General features: G+C 36.6%; 3 protein-coding genes across 6 annotated transcripts in view; 2 read left to right on the top strand and 1 right to left on the bottom strand.

Moving 5' to 3' along the window:
- Positions 1–201: 201 nt before the first annotated feature.
- cep19 (centrosomal protein 19) lies at positions 202–3346 on the top strand. Of its 2 annotated transcripts, none has more exons than XM_017478629.3 (3): positions 202–310; positions 1748–1912; positions 2019–3346. In XM_017478629.3, the coding sequence occupies exons 2-3, from the start codon at positions 1783–1785 to the stop codon at positions 2369–2371; spliced, it is 483 nt and encodes a 160-aa protein (XP_017334118.1). In that variant the 5' UTR covers positions 202–310; positions 1748–1782; the 3' UTR covers positions 2372–3346. The 2 variants fall into 2 exon arrangements, with proteins under 2 accessions (XP_017334118.1, XP_017334119.1); XM_017478630.3 differs by lacking the exon at positions 202–310 and adding an exon at positions 325–464.
- Positions 3197–9782, bottom strand: ing5a (inhibitor of growth family, member 5a). The gene is made up of 8 exons (XM_017478633.3): positions 9644–9782; positions 8656–8727; positions 7844–8010; positions 7423–7534; positions 5891–5990; positions 5625–5760; positions 4668–4729; positions 3197–4583 (listed from the first exon to the last, which is right to left on the bottom strand). The coding sequence occupies exons 1-8, from the start codon at positions 9678–9680 to the stop codon at positions 4544–4546; spliced, it is 726 nt and encodes a 241-aa protein (XP_017334122.1). The 5' UTR covers positions 9681–9782; the 3' UTR covers positions 3197–4543.
- Positions 9783–12329: 2547 nt separating this feature from the next.
- The window catches only part of impact (impact RWD domain protein), a 53505-nt gene continuing 45228 nt past the window's right edge, over positions 12330–20606 (top strand). For all 3 annotated transcript variants that reach the window (XM_017478536.3, XM_017478535.3, XM_017478534.3), the window contains exons 1-5: positions 12330–12481; positions 12606–12734; positions 13090–13142; positions 15529–15591; positions 16106–16191. In XM_017478536.3, coding sequence (XP_017334025.1) covers positions 12440–12481; positions 12606–12734; positions 13090–13142; positions 15529–15591; positions 16106–16191 — 373 coding nt within the window. In that variant the 5' untranslated portion in view covers positions 12330–12439. The remainder of the gene's footprint in view (positions 12482–12605; positions 12735–13089; positions 13143–15528; positions 15592–16105; positions 16192–20606) is intronic.

Below are 20606 nucleotides of genomic sequence, written 5' to 3'. Positions count from 1 at the left end.
TAGTTCACGATGATTTATACTCTTATATTCTTATACTTATAATTATATAATGTGTTAAACATCTCGTCCATTCTTTCACACTCTAACTAGTGCACTACATGTCAGATAAGGAGTGGTTTGGGATTTGGCCGTTTATCGGTGGTCTGTTTCCGTATTCTGTCACTGGTGACCGATAGATGGCGCTAATTCAATACTAGTTCAATAAATATTTACATCCACATAGGAGAAGAAGACGCTCAGCAGCCGCGGTGTGGGTGCTTTGCTGTGTTCGGATAAATTGCGTTAGGATTACTCTTCATAACACCTATACGTATGTAAAAGGAAAAAAATCAAAATTCTATTTTAAGAATTTTGATTTGGCTAGTTAGCTTCCAGGTGTAGCCTCAAGGGGTGTTTCATCTAATGCTATTGGTTACTCTACTGCGATGGCAACAGCTAACACATCACATAAGCCGAACAGCCAGGTTGCGTCCTGCAAACCTTTTCTGCTTTATTTATTAACTAGTAATCCAGTATACTTTATTGCACTTAGCAATTTATAACAGATCATGAGGAAAAATTAACACAACTGATTGCAAATAAAATGTCTACCCAGAGTAAAGTTTGAGTTTAGCATAAAAGCGAAATTGGATATTTAGGAGACTAATTTCCAAACTCTTTCTTACTCCGTTTACAGCGAATAGAGCTTTTTTTTTTATCCATAATTGTTATTTAGCTATGTTTCACACATTACACCATATCTGATAAGCTCAAGAAGCCAAAGAACTTTTCTACAAAGACCAGTTACAGTCTATACAATTTCATACATTTCACAGAAGAGACAGGAAAGAGAGCAGATATTCTCTGTAGAGATCGGGAATGTTCAAGAAAGCGCCGTTCACCAACTAGTCCACACTTTGCGCTGGGTTTTAAATACAAGTTGAAAGATCTTTCCCATTCCCCTTTCCTTTTCTATGGTGGCCGTTAAGTGCAAAACATATTAACAGATCAGAAAACAAATAACAAATCCGAAAACACATATAATGTGATTGAGGTGTTTACATGAGTCGCTTTTAGAATACTCCTTTCACGTTCCCGTTTCACATGTTATAGAACATAATTAGATTAACGGCACACGTCATTACGTCACTGCGCCACGCCGTCCGACGTCCCTCAAGAATTTCACGTATTAACATACAGTTCGTCTCCGTTAAGGTACCGTATACAGTTTTGAGACTATAGTAGGTAAGTACGCGGTTTGGGACGCAGCTGTGCTCTTTTTTTGCCGTAAAACGGTTGAGCACTGCCGTGTGTGTATGTGTCCTGTCGCAAAATATGGTGAAAACTCACACGACGTTAATAATGTGATTAAGGTGTTTACAACAAGGTGTCTGTAATACATGTCGATGATGCAACTAAAACAGGAGTACTCCACATGTCTTAATTTGATTTGTGTTTACTTCGAGTATGACCTTAATCAGATTAAGGTAATTAAAAATCGCTGTTTACATGGTAGTTTCTTAATCAGAGTATCATCTTAATCAGGTTAATAGTGGATTATTGTTGTCTATGTAAACGCACCGAATGTGTTTTGCACTTCACGGCCACCGTACATTTTCCTCTCCCCTTCTTTTAGTTGAAAGTTCAGAGCTAACTTGCATAAATCATTCTTCTTTCTTTCAAGAGGTGGAAGCATTTTATGGAGAGTCTGGGGACTTAATAATTAATTGCATTTGACCAAGAGACTTATTCTCTCCTCTTATAACAGGTGACTAAAAAAGTATAGAGTGGTGGGCATTCATCATGGCTATAATAGCCAAACGATGTGGGATTAAGTTTGATCCACCTTCAGTCATTCTCATATATGAAGATGAACATACAAGCAAGTTGCGTAAAAGAGTAATGCCAGTGAGGAGCTTTTCACAGTTCTCGGGTAACAGACTATCTTTCTTATATTTTCTAACTCTATTTGTTAAATATGATGGAGTGATTTATCTGGATTAAAAATGAAAATGTCTACTTTTGACTCACTCCTTCAGACTGCAGCAGGGCTGCAGAGAGACTGAAGCTTCATCCCCGTCACGGACATTACCTGGATTTGGTGTCAGTGGAGCAGCTGGTGAGGTTACACATGGTGCTCCGGGACCACTTGCGAGGTCTCAGTGTGGAGGAGAGTCTGAGAGAACAGCGTCGCTCTCACACACACGAGGAAGATCTCAACAAGCTCAGTGATGAAGAGCTGAACCGCCGCAAAGCGCAAATGGACGTGCTGTTCGAGCTCAACCGGCGCCACAAAGACGACCCAGACTTTGTATACGACCTCGAGGTGGAGTTTCCTGATAACAGCGTACGGGAAACCTGCAGCTGGGACCAATCAGATGAAGAGTTTTGAGGAGCAGGTAGTGTTGCCACTTGCCTCACAGACCAAGGGTACCTGGTTCCATCCTGAGTCCGTCTTTGTGAAGATTCACATGTTCTCCATGTGTCTGTGTGGGTTTCCTCAGGTTTCTCTGGTTTCCTCCCAAAACATGCCAGAAGGTGGATAGGCTATTGTATCCATGCATCCCTTTTCTATACAGGTTCTCCTACACAGGTTCGTGGGGAGCGAGGTTGGGGACACCCTGTATGAGGTGCCAACCCATCGCAGGGCACAATCACACACCCATTCGCACACTATGGACAATTTGTAAACCCCAATCATCCTACATGTCTTTGGACTGGGGGAGGAAACTGGAGTACCTGGAGGAAACCCCCAAAGCACAGGGAGAACATGCAAACTCACACAGGGCGGAGGCGGGAATCGAACCTCCAACCCCAGAAGTGTGAAGGGAAATGTGCTAACATATATATGTACAGTATATATATTCCAACATCTTAAGATCTATTCCATGCATCTATGTTAAATATCTGAACAAATATCACAGTAGAGTAAAACTGGATAATTTGATTGTCACACTTCAAATTTTGGATGACAGCACTTCAGTATTTTTTTCAGTGTATGTCTGCAGGCAGGACCATGCAAAAACTCCATACTTCCATGGATCTCGGAATAAAATGAGACATTTTAGGTAGTACAACAGATTCTTTTGTGCCAGCTCTTTTAAAAACTATTAAAGACCATGTTTTTTTTTTCTATTGAATAACATTAACTTATGTGGTATTTCTAAAAAATAAAATAAAATAAAAAATATTAAAAAAAGCCAGACAAAAGCACAGGAACAGCAGCACGTACATTTAATAAATCCATATTTTATGAAAATGCAAAGAAGTGCCTCAAACCCTACCAAAAAACCCACAGGTGTAATAACCCTAAACCAGAAACTAATTTTCCAATTAGATTTTTAGTTCAATTAAAACAAAAATGTAATTCATGGTGCAGACAATTTTCACACTTTGACTAGCATGTGGACTGTGAGGATGTATTTATAAATAAATAAAAACACTATGCTTAGGGTTACTTTAAACTCATTTACAAAGTAATAAAGTATCTCATAGCAGTATGGATTCTTTGTCTTAATTTATGATTGACATACAAACATCACAAATAACCCATTAACGATTATTTGCATTTGCGGTTAAAAATTAAACACATCAAAATCTTTTTTGGTCCGCTTATTTCCTTGAAGAGTGAGCTCTTCCGTTCTAGGACACAAGCAAAGAGTATTCTTAATGAACAAAACAACATGGCAGGGCAACTGATTCGAGACCTGACTCCCCCTCTGAGACACTTCTGAGAACACAGGCGTTGGTCATGGTGCTAAAGAGAGCAAATTCTGGTTAAAAAATAAAAATAAAAAAGTGCATCAAAGGTGGTGGAGGAAATGTCTGATTCTGCCAAAGCAGCAGCCAATAGTATACACACAACACAGATGAGCTGTTGATCGTCTGGATAGAGTTACAGAAGTAGTCACGTCATAATTTGAGAGCAAGTAAAATCAGGCTTTTTCCTCTAAAGATACAACATCCAGCAGGCACATGGCATCTTTGACATTTACTTCAAAATAAAATCCTCATAACTTAAATTATTGCTGTAAATGTTTTCGTGAGACCTAAACAACATTTCAGCATGTAAATATGCAAAATGAAGTTGCAAGAGCAACGAATTTGGTGCTTTGATTTCATACAGCAAGAAATCCTATGTAGCTAATTCAGTAGACATTTGTATATATACACATATGTAAGTTGACACTTTCCATAGAAAATAAAAATAATACCAGACTACTTGTAGTACAATATGAAACTTTTTTTTCTGAATTAACAAAACAGACACATTTCAAGTACATTAAAAAATAAAGGTTTTGTTTCATTGTGACCCTCTTTTCCTTTATCATAGTCATATAGAAAGTGATTTTATATATATATATATATATATATATATATATATATATATATATATATATATACTGTACATAATTTCCTATTTCACCACATAGACAAAATGCACACACTCATTATATATATATATATATATATATATATATATATATATATATATATATATAAATAAAAAACACATACATACATACACACACACAGTTACATATAAAAGTCAGCATTAGAGATCTTATTTCTTCTTCCGATCCTGGGTGCACCGCGGACAAAACCTAGAGAATGAAAAGCATATATTAAAATGTTAAATCTGTGATGTATACCAAATTTTTGGGTATTTCATCAGATTTTTGACATACCATTTTCCTTTGGGCTTTGTTGTGAGATCCACACATGCAAAGTGAAACCATTCGATTGGACACTGTTAAAAAAATATATATATTAAAAAAGGTTGAGTAAATTGTGTTTAAGAAATAAGTACTGATTGTAGCCTAGTACTGAGTAAGTAACAAAACACTGACTTCTGATATAGGAAAGTAATCAAAGATATGGTGGTGTGATGTGGCCCAACACAAAGCAGAGTTACTCTTACCACCTAAAAGTTGGTTATTTTCCAACAACATGTCCCAACATATTTTATTTCTATTAAACTACAGCAATTTGCCAATGATTACAATTGTTAATTTATTAAATGATCAACACTTCATCAACCTATTTTCTTCCATTTATGGACACATGTAATGTTGTTGAATGTCTGTGAGCCCGGTTAGTTCCTGTTCTCATCCTCACCAGGGTCTCTATTCTCTTTCTTGAAGTTAAAAAATGCAGCTTGTAAAAGTTACTGAGAAACCAGTGTAAACTCTGGAACCTCAAGGTTTTCCTTGCTGAAATGCTGAATAAACGACTCCTTACAGAAAACTTCACCATATCAACAAGTATACATTTTTCATTGTTAAATAACAGCATTTTTTTTTTATTACCCTTAGATTATGTAGATTGTCTGTGAATGAGTTGAGAAACAATAATGTACAAGAAGGAGTGCATTAACACTGTATAAACCTATTGTCTTAATTATGCCATTATAGAAAATCAATCAACATCTTCTAACCAATCAGAATCACAAATTCAACAGTGCTATAAATTGCATTTGTGTTCATGGGAATGTTATCTTGAATCTGTGAAAAATATTTACTTTTGATAGGGACGGTCTGAAACCGACATGAAGATCTAAAGGTTTCTAAACTTTTATAAAATAATAAATAACAGGAGAACAATAAAAAACAAATTATTGTTAAATAATAATAACTGAGATGTACATCAGGGTTGTCACATCCAATCATTTCTCCATACGACACTTGATGGCACAAACAGTATGTGGGCTCGTTGGGGTCCACTGGCATGTCCAGGACATCTGATGGGTGCACGGGCAATAGGGACTCCTGGAAATCAGGACTACAAAAATACAGATGGAAAAAAAAGGCAACCTTAAGACACTAATTATATTGGTGAATTAACAAAAGGCTTATTAATTCTGACAGAAATGCACCCTTCATGTGCTACAGATAATAATTAAATCTTAAACCTGTTTTTAATTTTTTTCTTTCGAGGTGAGTCTTCATCTGAACATTTTCTTCCTCTGCCTTTGGATCCTCGCTTATCCTTAAGCCCTCTGCCTCCTCCTTCTACAAAAAAAAACAAAAAAAAACAATCCCTTTAGATCGGGGTGACAAACATACAGCCCACAGGCTGGGGCCACCACGATAAACTCTAATCCACCAAATTAATTTCAAATCCCTTTAAAAAAATTGGAGAGGGCCATAAACTCTAATGGTTTTGGTTACTCTGGTGCAAATGGTTACATATACACATATAAACTCTAGTGCAAATGGATAGAAATACACTCACCAAACACTTTATTAGGAACACTATACTAATACTGTGTAGGCCCTCTCTTTGCTCTCAAAACAGCCTCAATTCTTCATGGCATTAATTCCACAAGATCTTGGAAACCTTCCTTTGAGATTCTGGTCCATGTTGACATGACTGCATCATGCAATTCCTGCAGATTTTTCAGGTGCACGTTCATTTTGTTCTACCACACCCCAAAAAGTGTTCTATTGGATTCAGATCCAGTGACTGGGAAAGCCATTGAAAAACACTGAACTCATTGTCATGTCCATGAAGCCAGTTTGAGACAAATTAAGTAACCAGGCTTTAACAATACTGCCTCAGACTGAGATCAAATCAGAGCATTTTCTTCTTGCATAGCATTATTCAATGCCAAACTTTCAGCAACCTTGTCATTTGTGGTTGAAAAATGCATGATGTAGAGTTTGGCTCAGCGAAATTAAAATCACAAAGCCTATCTAATAAAATCATTCTTTACAAAAACTGCTGCGTCTGGATGAACAGTACAATCTGTGCACGTAGCCAATAGGCCAGCCATCTTTTAGGAAATAGTTCAGTCACAAATAACATTTTCCACTTACCCCAAATGTAGTCGATCAGCCAAGACGTGTTTAATGTCTAAAGCTTGGTTCTTTAGTAGCCTCAAACCATGTCAAGTATTCTCAGGATTTGCTTATGAAACACTTTTCTATAAAGAGTGAAAAACACTCTAGTTGATAGAGTTGTAAATTGATTTATGTTTACTTATGTTGCTATTTTATAAATCTATATACAGATTATAATAGTGAGACAAACAATGTCTTGTAAGCTGTGGGTGATGATTTAGACAAACAGTTAAGTAATGCTAAACTGCTAGTTGTAAGCTTCTCTTGCTTGTTAGCAACATTAGTCACATATTAATGACGCAAACTTCACACAACACATGCATCTTGGCTGATTTGTGTTAAAGAGAAAAGTGTAAACTTCATTATTGTCTGATCTGTTTCCTTTCAATTCTGATGCAATTTCACCACAGATCAAAGTGGATTTATTTGTATTTGAGGTGCTGAGAGAAATGATTCCCACTTCATCAAGACTTTTCAGATGATTTGAAATATGCTATTCACTTCCCCAAAACAGGAAAACTGTGTCTAGTTGGGGGTACAACATACAGATGTCACATCATTTGCAGGAAGTCATACAAGCTGCTGTTAAAAAAAGTCTTACTTTTTAGTGCTCTACTCTCAGGACTCTCATAACCACTGACATCCAGCTTCTCTTTTAGCTCGTTCTCGAAGCGGGCCAGGTCTGCGTCCAGCCTTCGGATGTGCTTGTCAACCTAGAAAGCAATGAGAATCCACAAAGTGATTTTTTTTAAGCAACTGCTGAGATTTTAAACAGAAAAAACTTGAGTTACTACGTTAACAAATTTGATCAAATCACATATTAAATCCAAGAGTCCAATTCAATCGGTCCCTCCGGGATTATGCGATCACAGAAAATAATACAATCAAGCAAACTCCGTAATATTTGAAGGAGCTCGCAATTTTTCAGATTTTCGAGAATTGGGCTGTGACATGATTGTCATGTGACAATCACGACAAACACTAAATCCTGAACAGACGGTAGAGGTCATACACTCACTAACCATTTCATACGTCTGCATGGCAAGTTGCACTTTGTCATCACTGTATTCTTTACATTTGCTGTAGGCGCTCTGAATCTTCTGCAGATGTTCCACCCTCTGCTCAGACGCCAGGTTCCGGACATTTGTGATGTACTCTTCTGCAAGTTTATCAATCTCTCCCTTCTTTTCTACCATGTTGTAGAGAAACATTGATTCAAAAAACACACAACACCACCACCACATTTTATTTCTATTAAACTACAGCAATGATTTGACAATGATTACAAATGATTACAACTGTTCATTTATTAACTGAGCAACACTTCATCAACGTCATTTCTTCCATATTTATAGACATTTAATGTTGTGACATGTCTGTGAGACCGGATAGTTCCTGTTCTCATCCTCAGCAAGGTCTCTATTCTCTTTCTTGAAGTTAAAAAATGTTACTGAGAAACCACACAGTGTAAACTCCACTGGTCCTGACGGTTTTCCAATGTCAGAAAACTCCCAGAAATGCTGAATAAACGACTCCTTACGGAAAACGTCGCCAGATCAACAAGCATACAATTCAGTTTATACGTTGAAACATTTTTAAAAAGGATCTGACTGGTGGATTCTGCGCCATATCTATATCTAATGACAAGTTTAGTTATTACAGTGAGGTTGATTTAAACAGAACTACTATTACTGAGAGACACAACAAACAAACAAAAAGCAGGTACCAGATTAACATCCCAAATTGACTATAATCAATGACATTATAGTATCTCCCTGAGTAAATCTAATCCACAATGGTATCAGTGAGTCCTTACTTATGAGTCTTTACTTACCCTCTGTCCTGTTGTCCAGCTCCCGCATCAGGGTGAAGTTTCTTTGTAGTTCACATGGCAAGTTTTCAATGCCTGGAACATATTTCAGATCTTTTTAAAACTGTAACAGCACATTGGAAATAACATTACACTTAAATAGTTTCTATCCTGCATACAGTGTATAACTAGAGAGCCAAAGGCTTCCCAGTCCTAGCTCTTTCATTATAGACACTTTCACTTTTTTGTGTGTTTTTCTTTTTTTCTCTCTCTCTCTAACACTCATTTTTACCTAATGAGGGGTTTGTTGAAGATCTGATGAGTCAGGTGAAACAGCACAGCAACCAATTGAGATAATGTTTCTAGAAGAAACAGTTCTGAGAAACACTGGTGTAACATACAAATGTAGAACCGTGATGTAAATTCCGGCGTGAACGGGACGGGAGCTGCTTGTGGCAGGAGCACAGCTGTTGTGTTTACAGCTGACTTAGCTAGTTGTCCAATTAGATTTGTCTAAATGTAAAACGTCCCTGCATGTAATGATTCTAACTCTTCCGTGATTCAAATAATAAAATGAAATAACACGCAGGGAAAATTATTAGCAACGCTTGCATTACTTGAGTGACAGCTCAGCTATGTTTACATTCCAGCCAGATAGCTAGCTAGCAAACACTAAAACTTTAATATTAGCTAGCTAGCTACAAAGCTAACATGCTATACAATTACGCTAGCTAACGGGTCGCTTGTCAACTCTCGGTTGTTTGCTGTAATTGGTTAAGTAATAATGTTAATATATTTACAAACATTTACCGACTCGACAAATATTTCACTTTCACCAGGCCAACCTTATAATTAGCTTAGCTTAATTTAGCTTAGCTCGCTTGCGCCGACTGCGCTGCGAAGCCACCAAAAGCCCTCATGAGCGCCAGATGTTTTTTTTCCTAAAAAAAAAAAAGAAGAAAGGAAGGAAAAATAGATTGTGACAGTAACGAGGCGAAACGCATATACTTACTGTCAAGATAGTGTTCGAGGTATATCGCCGTCGTCATTATTATCAACCTTCAACTTAAAATCGTAGCTTGTTTTTTTTTTCTGTCAGCGCCAGCGCGCACGGAGTAGAACAATATTGGTATACGATTAATTATTCATGAAGCTCTTTATTTTTATTGGTCAAGAAGCTTCTGCTTTGCATACATGCCTCCGATTGGATATTATTTGGGCTGGGCTTATTTCTTATACATTAGGATAAAAACGTGACCACTTTATTAGGTACACTATATATATATATATATATATATATATATATATATATATATATATATATATATATATATATATGGCCAAAAGTTTGTGGACAGCTGACCATCAAAGTCATATGTGCTTTTTGAACATCCCTATTTATATTTAGTCCCACTTTGTTGTTACAATAACTTAAATCCTTCTAGGAGGAATTTCTCTAGGTTTTGGAACGTGGCTGTGGGAATTTGTACCTTACGTCTATCTTATTCTTCAATGGAAAGAAACTAGCATAGAATCACCAAATATCATATGTAGGTGGCTCAACGGTTGAGGCTCTGGGTTTCTGATCAGAAGGTAGGGGTTCAAGCCCCAGCACCACCAAGCTGCTGCAAGGCCCTTAACCCTCTCTGCTTCAGGGGTGCTGTATCATGGATGACCCTGTGTTTTGACCCCAACTTCCTAACAAGCAAAGAAAAGAATTTCGCTGTGCTGTAATGTATATTGACAAAAAATAAAGGCAATAAACCCTGGATAAGATGACAGTCCTCTCACAGGACCATGCACACATGCACGCACGCACGTATGTACTCATTCACACCTAGGGACAATTTATCTAAGCCAATCCACCTCCTGTCTAACATTATCCACTACAAGTTTTCCTAATCTGATATGTTTCTGTTTTGAATGTATCTCAGTTATACAGTTATACCATTTGGTTATCTGCAAAAGTAAAATAGGAAGAAAAAAAATCATATTTAAAGATTCAACTTAACTGACTTAACTTATGTGGCAATATATTGTAACTGTATGTTGGCCGGTCTGCTTTTAAAATAAATTTTGTTGTTTGTGCAATGACAATAAAACAATCTTACCTTATCTTATTTTCTTGAAATACACCAACACAATGGCTGTCTGAAAGCAAGTGTTATTTAATTAATAAGTTTTAAAAATGTAATATATAATAAATGAAAGTTTTAAACCATTTTCAGTCACTATCATTTAGTAACAGCTTTATGCTGGTCTAGGCCACAGTGGACCCGGAGCTTGTCCTGGGAACACTGGGCATGAGGCATGAATACACCCTGGATGTGATGCCAGTCCATCACAGGGCACAATACTCACACACACATACACACAATATTCACACTTAAGGTCAATTTACCCTGGAGCTGCTTTTGTTAAACTTGCTCTTTTTAACCAACATAATCTTTGCAGATAACCTAGGCAAGTTTAGAAAGTTATTAAAAACATTCAACATGATTTTGGTGTAATATATTTATATTTTCTTAAAGTAGATGTGCCAGAGAATTATATAGGCAGAAGCCCTCCAATTTTGTCAAAACCTGATTTTATTGTCATTTTTGGCTGGACAGTCTGGGTTTTCCCAGACGAGTACACATATATCATTTGGGTGGCAGATCTTTCTAAGTTTTTAATATGGGGACATCATCTTATTGGTATGAGTGTACAGGCGCATCTCAAAAAATTTGAATATCATGAAAAAGTTCATTTTTTCCATAATTTAATGAAATAAGTGGAACTTTAATACAGTATATTCTAGATTCATTACATATAAAGTGAAATATATCAAGACTTTATTGTTTTAGCTTGATGAATATGACTTACAGCTCATGGAAATCAAAATCCAGTATCTCAAAATATTAGAATAAAGAATTTATCATATAGAAATGTCGACCTGAGAAGAGCACTAATCAGCTAATTAACTCTAAACACCTGCAAAGGTTTCCTGAGCCTTTAATCTCTCAGTTTGGTTCAGTACACACAATCACAATTTCAGTTGCATTTCATTTGGAAATCAAGGTCCTAGAGTCTGGAGGAAGAGTGGAGAGGAACAGAATCCAAGTTGCTTGAAGTCCAGTGTGAAGTTTCCACAGTCTGTCACTCTAAACAGAAAGAATACTACCTTATAAATCTCAAGATTCTGGCAAAAGTTCATATACATAAAAGTAAATATTGTAACAGAGCACCTTTGGTTATTATCTTTGAAACCGAGCTTCCACAATACCTCCAAACTATATATGGCTCTAATAACTTAATCTTTAAATTAAAAGAAAAAAGTCTTTACATATATTTCAGCGTAGAAATCTAGACAAATCTTTCCAAAAGGCAGTAAAGGTTCTACAGTAGAAAGTACTGGATTGAATATACAAGTACGCGTCACAACCCACGTGACAGAGCGCAGGTTTGACCCCGGAAGTATTGGCTTGCATGAGTTCTTTGAACCATGAAAAAAACGAGAAAAAATATAAATAAAAAGCAAACTGCAATAAAGAGTGGTGACACAAATACGAAAAAAAAATCCCAGACAAAATGTACAATCAATTTACCAAGTGAACGTGTTTGAATCACTTCCCCGGGTTATTGCTAAAGGCCAATCTCAAATGTTTCCCTGTTGAATATGAATTGTACTTCATAGGGTACACTTTCTAACCTAGATAGTGCACTCATGTAGGGCGTATAGAGTTGTTTGGGATTTACCTTGGGTGTCAATAATTTGCTAGCAAACCTGAATATTGTCAATACACGAACAGCAATGTGTTCAAAATAAATGGACACAATCACAGAAAATGCTGACGATCTGCAGCGACAGGTCAGATTACTCATGATGAATTCTGAAACATATATACACATGATCAGTTTAAACGCGCTTAAAGAACTTCTCTGGAGTGGTGGAAAGTTGTTGATCTGTGATAACTTTGGTTTCACTTTATTAGGTTGAAGAAATCGAAGCGCTTTCCTCTATTTATGGGGATGAGTGGTGTGTGATAGACCAGGCGTCCAGGGTCTTTTGCATCAAAATATCAGATGACATTTCTGAACCGAAATGTTCTGTTTGTTTACAGGTAAATGAAGAACTTTTGAGTGAAGTCATGTAGGCTGTATTGTCAATCCTGCCATCACAAGCAGTACTGTTGTGAAGTTAGGAATTAAATATAGTTCTCTCAGAATCACTGGACAACACAACACGAGAAAAAGCCTATGTAATAACAAAATATACTTAAAAAGTACCTTTTTAAAAATATTTGTTGCTTTGGTGTGTACATTACTGAAAAAACTCAGGAATCAAGTCCAGATGAATTGCCCTTTCTAGTGGATTATTGTGACATGAATGCATTGATATTATTACATTATTATTGTAAGCATATAACACAAGTGATGATACTGTTTATGAATTCTTTATCTCTTTGCTTTTAAAAGATCATACTGCCTGAAGACTACCCAAGCTCCTCGCCTCCAATATACCAGATCAAGTAAGTACCCAGGGTTTCTGGGGGTTTTTTTGTTTTGTTTTTTTGTATGGATGACAAAATATATTTACGTTCATTTTATAAACTTTTTTTCTTAAATAAATAAATACCTCGGGTATATATATAATACAAGTAATGCTTATAACCACCAGTTTATTATCATGCAAAAATCATGCCTAAATCCTTAAACATATCTCAAACTGCATCACGTTTGAAGGCAGGAAAATATTCTAAAAATATAAATCTATAAAATTATATATATATATATATATATATATATATATATATATATATATATATATATATATATATATATATATATAATTTTATATATTTATATTTTATAAGCATTACTTGTTAGGTACATTTTAAAGGAAGGAAATTAAAGGAAAGTTTTTATTATGAAATCTTTGTACAAAGGTTTCTTTGCACATTTTTGCATGTATAACAAGAATATCAAAATCCACCAGTTGGTCTTCTTTCATAGAAATATATTTTTGAGAATGACTTTTTTCATAAAATCTCTTACACGGTCAGTATTTATCATAATAATTTGTCAATATAAGCCAGAGATTCTCAACCTTTTGTAACTAAACCCTCCCAAGCCTCCCCTATCATACTCCTCCCCCCGATATATATATATATATATATATATATATATATATATATATATATATATATATATATATATACACCTAATCTATAATTTTTAGATAGATAGATAGATATTTTTTGCTTTTGTGTTTGTGTACTTTTTTAAATTACTTTTATGACTGATAAAACTATATAACAGACAGGTATGGAACATGAATGATCAAAAATGTTTCTGAACACTATAACTACTTTGAACAAGAGAACTAGGCTGTAATAACATGGACTGTTTTACATGTAAACCACGTTGCATTACATTCGTCTTGCTTTCTAAAAACATTCACATATGAATGATGTAAATTGGGACGAAGGGCGTGTCTCATTATCCATGACATTGTTAAATCTCCCGCACTCAGCCTCTCACTGAACAGTGCAGGTGAGGTGTCAGTGCAGCGGGAAAGCAAGACCTTGCGCTTGCTGGACAGTACTGGCCACATTTGGAAAGTTGCTAAGGTTTGTCCAAAAAGTCGCTAGATTTGTTGCCAGGTGCGTTTTTTTTGCACAAAAAAAAAGTCGGTAAAGGGGTCTGAAAAATCGCTAAGTTGATAACACTGATCTGCACTGACAGCTGGATAAATGACAGGCTAAACTCCACCTCTCCCCAGTAAAAAGAAAATACAGAGGGTGAGGGAACGCTGGGTTTTTCATTCATGCATATTCTATTTGAAAAGCAATAAAATAAACCAAGTACCCAAATGATTCCCTGTCTGGGTTTATTTTTTTATTGAAAACAATTTGCACCCCCTTCCAATCTCTCCACGCCCCCCAGAGGGTTGAAAACCACTGTTATAAGCTGAAAGTCAGAGTGGATAGGAGGAAAGGTGATGCACTGAGCCATAAAAAATCTATCTAGTGTGGCACTGTGCGACTCTGTTTAGTAAAAAAAAAAATTGTTTTGTTTAGTTGTCAGCTATGCCACGTGACGTGTGACAGCCGTTGTGTTTGATAAACTCGGGGACTGCTGGGAGTGGCAGTGTAATGTGTTTACAGCAGTAACATATTAAATACAGCCAAAGGGTTTCACCGCAAGAAACGGTGGTGCTGTAGTGTGATTTACGTTGAGTCCAGAGGGAGGGAGTTGAAGAAAAAATCGTAACTGTACTCCAAATGAATGAGCACCACTGAACATCAACAGGTAGATGATAATAGACAGGATTGCTACATTTAAGTTTAAACAGTATTTTGCAAATGTCAACAGTGAGATAACCGTTTGAGCATACACAGTGAAAACATGACAACCCTAATCTCCAGCGCAAATGCAAAGGCACCAAACATGTATTTGTTGATCCACTGTGTTTATGGTAAGATTGGTAAAATTGTGCACATTTCATTTTTCTGCAGATTATTGATTTTTTTTTAAGGTATGTAATGGGTTTATCCAATGTGATCACTGTGAGATTGCTGAACATTGTTATCTACTTCCTACAAGTGTAATGGTTTTATTTGCATTGTATATATTAATTAGCTGTCTGTTATTTGCAGTCTGACCTTATGGGGTATTTCAGTAATGTGCTGCTATAGAACTGCTGCTGATTGGCAGTGGAATTTATTTAGTCAAGTTTGCCGAAAGAGCTCATTGAAAGTTATTCTTGTCACCAAATGATTCCTCTAAATCCTTGCATAATCTTTAGTCATTTCGATTAATCAAAATGCATTCACCACTAATTAAACTGAATACAGTTGATTCATTTGTGAAAGTACTTTTCATTCCATCGTGTTTGTTTTGCTGTGTTTCCAGTGCTGTGTGGTTAAGAGGTCCAGACAGAATCACACTGTCAAACAGCCTCGAGGAACTCTATCTGTAAGTTCTACCATATCTCTCAGAGAAATGCTGATAAGTCTATAAAACATACACAGTTTAATATGTGTAAAGAATGAAACACTTCAGGGCATACTGTTATAGGAAAATAATCAACGATAGGGTGGTGTGATGAAGTGGAGTAAACGTTGATTACGTTCCAGTAACGGCACATTTTGAACTCTTATACCATTGATAATTTCCAAATATTTGTATTTGTAATTTATTAAAGAATTACAATTTTTTTATCCGCTTATCATTACATTTAATGTTGTGGAATGTCAACAAAACGTTATAGCAGCTATAAACAATCATTCTTTTACCAGCCTCTTTTTTTCTATTTCTTGAAGTTAATAAGATTTTTTAAATAACGTTTGTCATGTTAATGTCATGTTACAAAGCACTGACACTGGAGACTCATTCCAAAAATGTTAAATGAGCATCTCTTTACTAAAGTATTGTAATCATATTATTTATTATGACTCAGTTATAACCAGGATGCGTTATATCATGGCAGGGAAAATCCTGGAGAAAGCATCCTATACCTGTGGGTGGAGAAAATTCGAGAGTTCCTGGTAGACAGATCGCAAAATGCAAATGCAGGTAAAGCCTGAGTATATGTGTGTGTCACTGGATTCATAAAAACATCCCACGATTATAAACCGGTTCCTTTTTAAAATCACAGCCAATCTGGATCACAGATATGACTCAGTATAATCCAGTATAAGTCTGGAAAAAATGTTTCTAACGTTTCAGATTTGTTCAACACAAAACATTTTGTATACAGTCATTCAGTTGTGGCAGGAAAAGAAAGCTAATAATGTCTTCTGTCACACACTTCCTATATTGCAATACAGTATAATATCCTGAAATGCAGTTATCTTTTTTTGTGCGTGTCTGAGAGAACATAGTGCACCTTCTGTGAGTCACAGGACTCTCTTGATATAGATGATAAAGCTTTGAAGAGCAACACTTTTACCTGAGAATTACAGTGTGGACTTAAGAGCTTTGAGATTATATTTCGGCTGTCAGTAATATTTTTCCGTAGCTCAGAGAAAACAGGGAGAAAGAACGTGTTATCTTAAGCAGATGTGTGCAGTTAAGCACTGTTCGGATGGGACGAGATTTCCGGACATATGTCTGCTCACTGATGTTAGTGTTTTCATGATGTACACCTGCTCTACTAAAAATTCCATGCATGCACCAGACACTGTATTTTAGTATACACTGCCTAAATTTGACCTACTTTTCAGTGATTGACTGAAAATGTACACTACCTGTATAGTTTTTACATTAATTCACAAAATATTGGCAAACTCACTACATCGTTTCTCCCATAAAAGAGTCAACCTATATATTTTTTTTTTATAAAACTGATATTGCCCTCAGTTGTGATTGTATACTTTTTTTGTGTATTTACATTGTCCATATTTCTAGGTGAAATATTGGGGTTACAAGAAAGTCTCCAACAATGGCACTGGACGTGGTAGTGCTCCACGCTCAAGTCGATATCATTGAAGAAAAATGGGCGTATGTCAAAGGTCTGAATCAAGCTTAACTGAGAGAAACGATTGATTTTGGCAAACTCCACCCTGCATGTACTTCTCACACTCACCTTAAGTCGAGTTATCAGTCCATTAATCAATCAGTGTTTATTTATAAAGCACATTTAAAAACAACCAAGGTTGACCAAAGAAATGTACAGTGAATAAAAGGAATAAATTAAGAAAAAAATAGACAAAATAAGCAAACAATGAAAGTCATGAATATAAAAGACCCCAAAATAATAATATAGTTAGAGTGTGTTAAAAGCCAGGGAAAATAGATATGTCTTAAGAGAAGATTTATAAGCAGACATGGATGGAGCATGCCTGATATGAAGAGGAATGCTATTCCAAGGTCTCAGACCAGCGGTAGCGAGTTTGGCTCTAGGGACGGTGAGTAGGTGATGGTCACGCGATCTTATTGTTCAAGAAGGAGTGTACGGGAGCAATAACTCAGTTAAGTATTGAGGGCTTTGTAGACAATTAATAAGATTTTAAAGTCAGTCCTATACTTAATAGGGAGTCAGTGCAAGGAGCTTAGAATGGATGTAATATGGTCAAATTTGCGCTTCCCTTTAATAAGCCTAGGAGCTGCATTTTGTACTAGCTGCAGACGAGAAATGGAGGACTGAGAAACACCGTAATACTGTGAGTAATCAAGTCGAGATGTTACAAAGGCATGGATTAATGTTTCAAAGTTACTTGTGGATAAAAAGAGCTTAACTTTAGAAAGAAGTCGAAGATGAAAAAAAAAACAAGACATGACAACGGCAGTTATCTTTTTGTCAAACTTTAGGCTGCTGTCAAATAGTAAAAAGTCCAGGTTTCTGGCACACTGCGTATTATATGAGGCAAGAGAAAACACGCTGTTTTCCTTAGGGTGAAACAAAATGAGTTCAGTCTTCTTTTCGTTAAGGTTTAAAAAAATACTTGAAAGCCATAGTTTAAGTTCAAATAGGCAATCTAACAGTGGCTGAAGGGATTTTTTATTGTTACAGTGTAAGGGAAGATATATTTGGGTATCGTAGGCATATAAATAAAAGGAAACTCCACATTTATCAAAAATAGAGGCCAGAGGGAGCATATACAGGGAAAACAACACTGGACCAAGAATTGATCCCTGCGGAACACCACAACCAAGAGATATGCCGGAAGAAGAATGATGTCAGAGAAGGAGAGTAAACCACCTCTTTGACAAATAAGAGTGAAACCATTTTAATACAGTGCCATGAAGATGTACACATGTCTCCAGGTGAGACAGGAGTATGTCATGGCCAACCAAAGTAAATGCGGTGTACAGATCTAATAGGATCAGTGGAATAATGTCCTGGGGACATAGTGTGGGCTTAACATGATCAACAATTTCCTTAAAGGAATGCAGATTTAGAGGCTCAAACACAGACTATGTAGATGAGTATAAAGGAACGTCGGGTAAAGTATATGCAGTGTGAGACAACTGTGATCTTATAGCTGTGATTTTGTTTGTGAAGGACTTCCCAAAGGTTTCACAAAGAGTTGTAGAAGGCTCAGAACAGAGTTTTACAGGAGGATTTAACGCAGAGTCAGTGGTGGGAAAAAGAACTTGAGGTTTATGACAGTTTTTGGTAATCAGTTCAGAGAGGTATTTGCACTTCGCAGCCTTAGCTGCCCTCTGGAACATAGTGAGAGAATTTCTCATGATTTCATAAGAAACCTGAAGTTTATCCTTCTTCTGTTTGCGCTCAGCTTGTCGGTAAGCCCGTTTGAGAGAACATGTAGTGTCATTATGCCAAGGAACAGGCCCCGGATTATGCTTACGTGTCCAGAATAGAGGCACATGTAAAGTTGAAGTGACTGAGATGTTCATCAGCATCCAAGTTGTGAAGAGTAGATTCCATTTCAGAAGAACCCCACACTTCATTGTATGTTGCAGAGAACTCTTAACTGGAGCATGAAGTGAAGGTACGAGACAGGCAAAATATGGATTGTTTTCGGAGTTTTTGACCAGTGCATGGCACAGAAAATAATACAGGCATGTGATCAGAAAAGGTCAAGTTGCTGATAATAATGTCTGAAACAGATAGTCCATGAGTTTAAATCAAGTCCAGAGTATGGCCCTGTAAATTACTATCACAGTTTGAAGTAGTTGCATTTCAAAACGGCGATATGAAACAGTGGGAAGAGATTGACAATGAAAAGTGTTTTTAAAAACTGTCACTAGGCCCCCACCGCGACCAGACAAATGAGGGGAGTTAAAAAAAAATTACAGCTCTCTGGCACCAGTTCATAGAGTGTACATAACTCGCCAGGCTTCATCCAAGACTCTGAAATAAATAGAAAAGCCAGTACTTGCAAAGTAAAGAAGTAATTTAAAATTAAGGTTTTATTTTCCAGGGATTGTGCGTTAATGAGAGCCATCTTCAGCAGTGATGGCTTCGTTGCTTATGCAACGGTCAGAGAATTTTGAGATTTGCTCTACCACGAGGAGTAATCCAACAACGTTGCATGGAGAGGGGAGTGTTATGTCTGAGGTCTAAATACTGATGTGAACAATTTCTGCATTAAATACTTCAGAGTTGTGCAAAGTCAACTCTGAATATGACCCTTCATGCTCAGAGAAAAGCTTATGTCTTTTGTGGTCAGTGGATGCAAGATTTGCTCTAAACAGTCTAAAAACAGTCCAAAATTCCAAATATTCCATGTTCCTGACCCTTCTTGATGTTGTTGCTGGACTTGATTTAACGGTGCTTTAGATGGAAAAAGAAACTGCTCAGTAGAAAACTTACAGTAAAATATCTTATATTTCAAATTTCTTTGTTTTGATGGTCCCTTGTTATTAAAGATGTGGGGGATCAGTGATGGTGATGAATCACTGATGGATGAGTGGCATATCTTAATGGATCGGACATCTGTAGAGGTCTGTGAGAGAGGCCAGAGATGAGTAATAAAACTGAGTTCTGTCTGTCTTTGGCGTCAAGAAAAAAATTAACAAAAAAGACATGATTACTGCAAGAGAGAGCGGATACTGATTGAATGAGATGCCTTTTTGTGTCACACACTAGGTGTCAGTGTTTTGTTATGAGTTTAGTGTCCCTCACTCACTGTGGCTCAGCTCTGTAATATCTGAAGGATATTACTTGCTCCACTGAGTCGTCTCATACTCAGCTTACTGTGTACAGTATAATGGGGTTAGCCATTGCTATAATCGCAGTCAGCAGACATAGTCATTGTGAGTTCACCTGCTCTCACTGACATTGGCTTTGGCTAGCTGACTCTGCACAACTAGTTTGGCCGGGTGGTCCATTTTATTCTCACCTTTGCTACAGTGAATAATCTCATCTGGATTGTGTAAATTTGTCCATTTTTAGTACGTAATTGTGAAAGAGTAATGATTTCTAATTGCGCTATCCATTGCGCTATCCGCTGTTACCCAAAAGAGGCTGGGTTCCTTTTTGAGTCTGGTTCTTCTCAAGGTTTCTTCCTTATGTCATCTCA

This window comes from Ictalurus punctatus, chromosome 10, assembly GCF_001660625.3.
Source record: "Ictalurus punctatus breed USDA103 chromosome 10, Coco_2.0, whole genome shotgun sequence".
Classification (NCBI taxonomy): Eukaryota; Metazoa; Chordata; class Actinopteri; order Siluriformes; family Ictaluridae; genus Ictalurus; species Ictalurus punctatus.
The sequence above is the reverse complement of the archived record's forward strand: the minus strand, read 5'-3'. Positions and strand labels throughout refer to the sequence as shown.

Coding starts and splice junctions, on each gene's coding strand:
- cep19 (XM_017478629.3), top strand. CDS start 1,783: ATGGCTATAATAGCCAAACGATGTGGGATTAAGTTTGATCCACCTTCA. Junction 1,913..2,018: donor GAGCTTTTCACAGTTCTCGG/GTAACAGACTAT, acceptor TCACTCCTTCAG/ACTGCAGCAGGGCTGCAGAG.
- ing5a (XM_017478633.3), bottom strand. CDS start 9,680: ATGACGACGGCGATATACCTCGAACACTATCTTGACA. Junction 8,728..9,643: donor CCTCGAACACTATCTTGACA/GTAAGTATATGC, acceptor AATATGTTCCAG/GCATTGAAAACTTGCCATGT. Junction 8,011..8,655: donor GCTGGACAACAGGACAGAGG/GTAAGTAAAGAC, acceptor ACAACATGGTAG/AAAAGAAGGGAGAGATTGAT.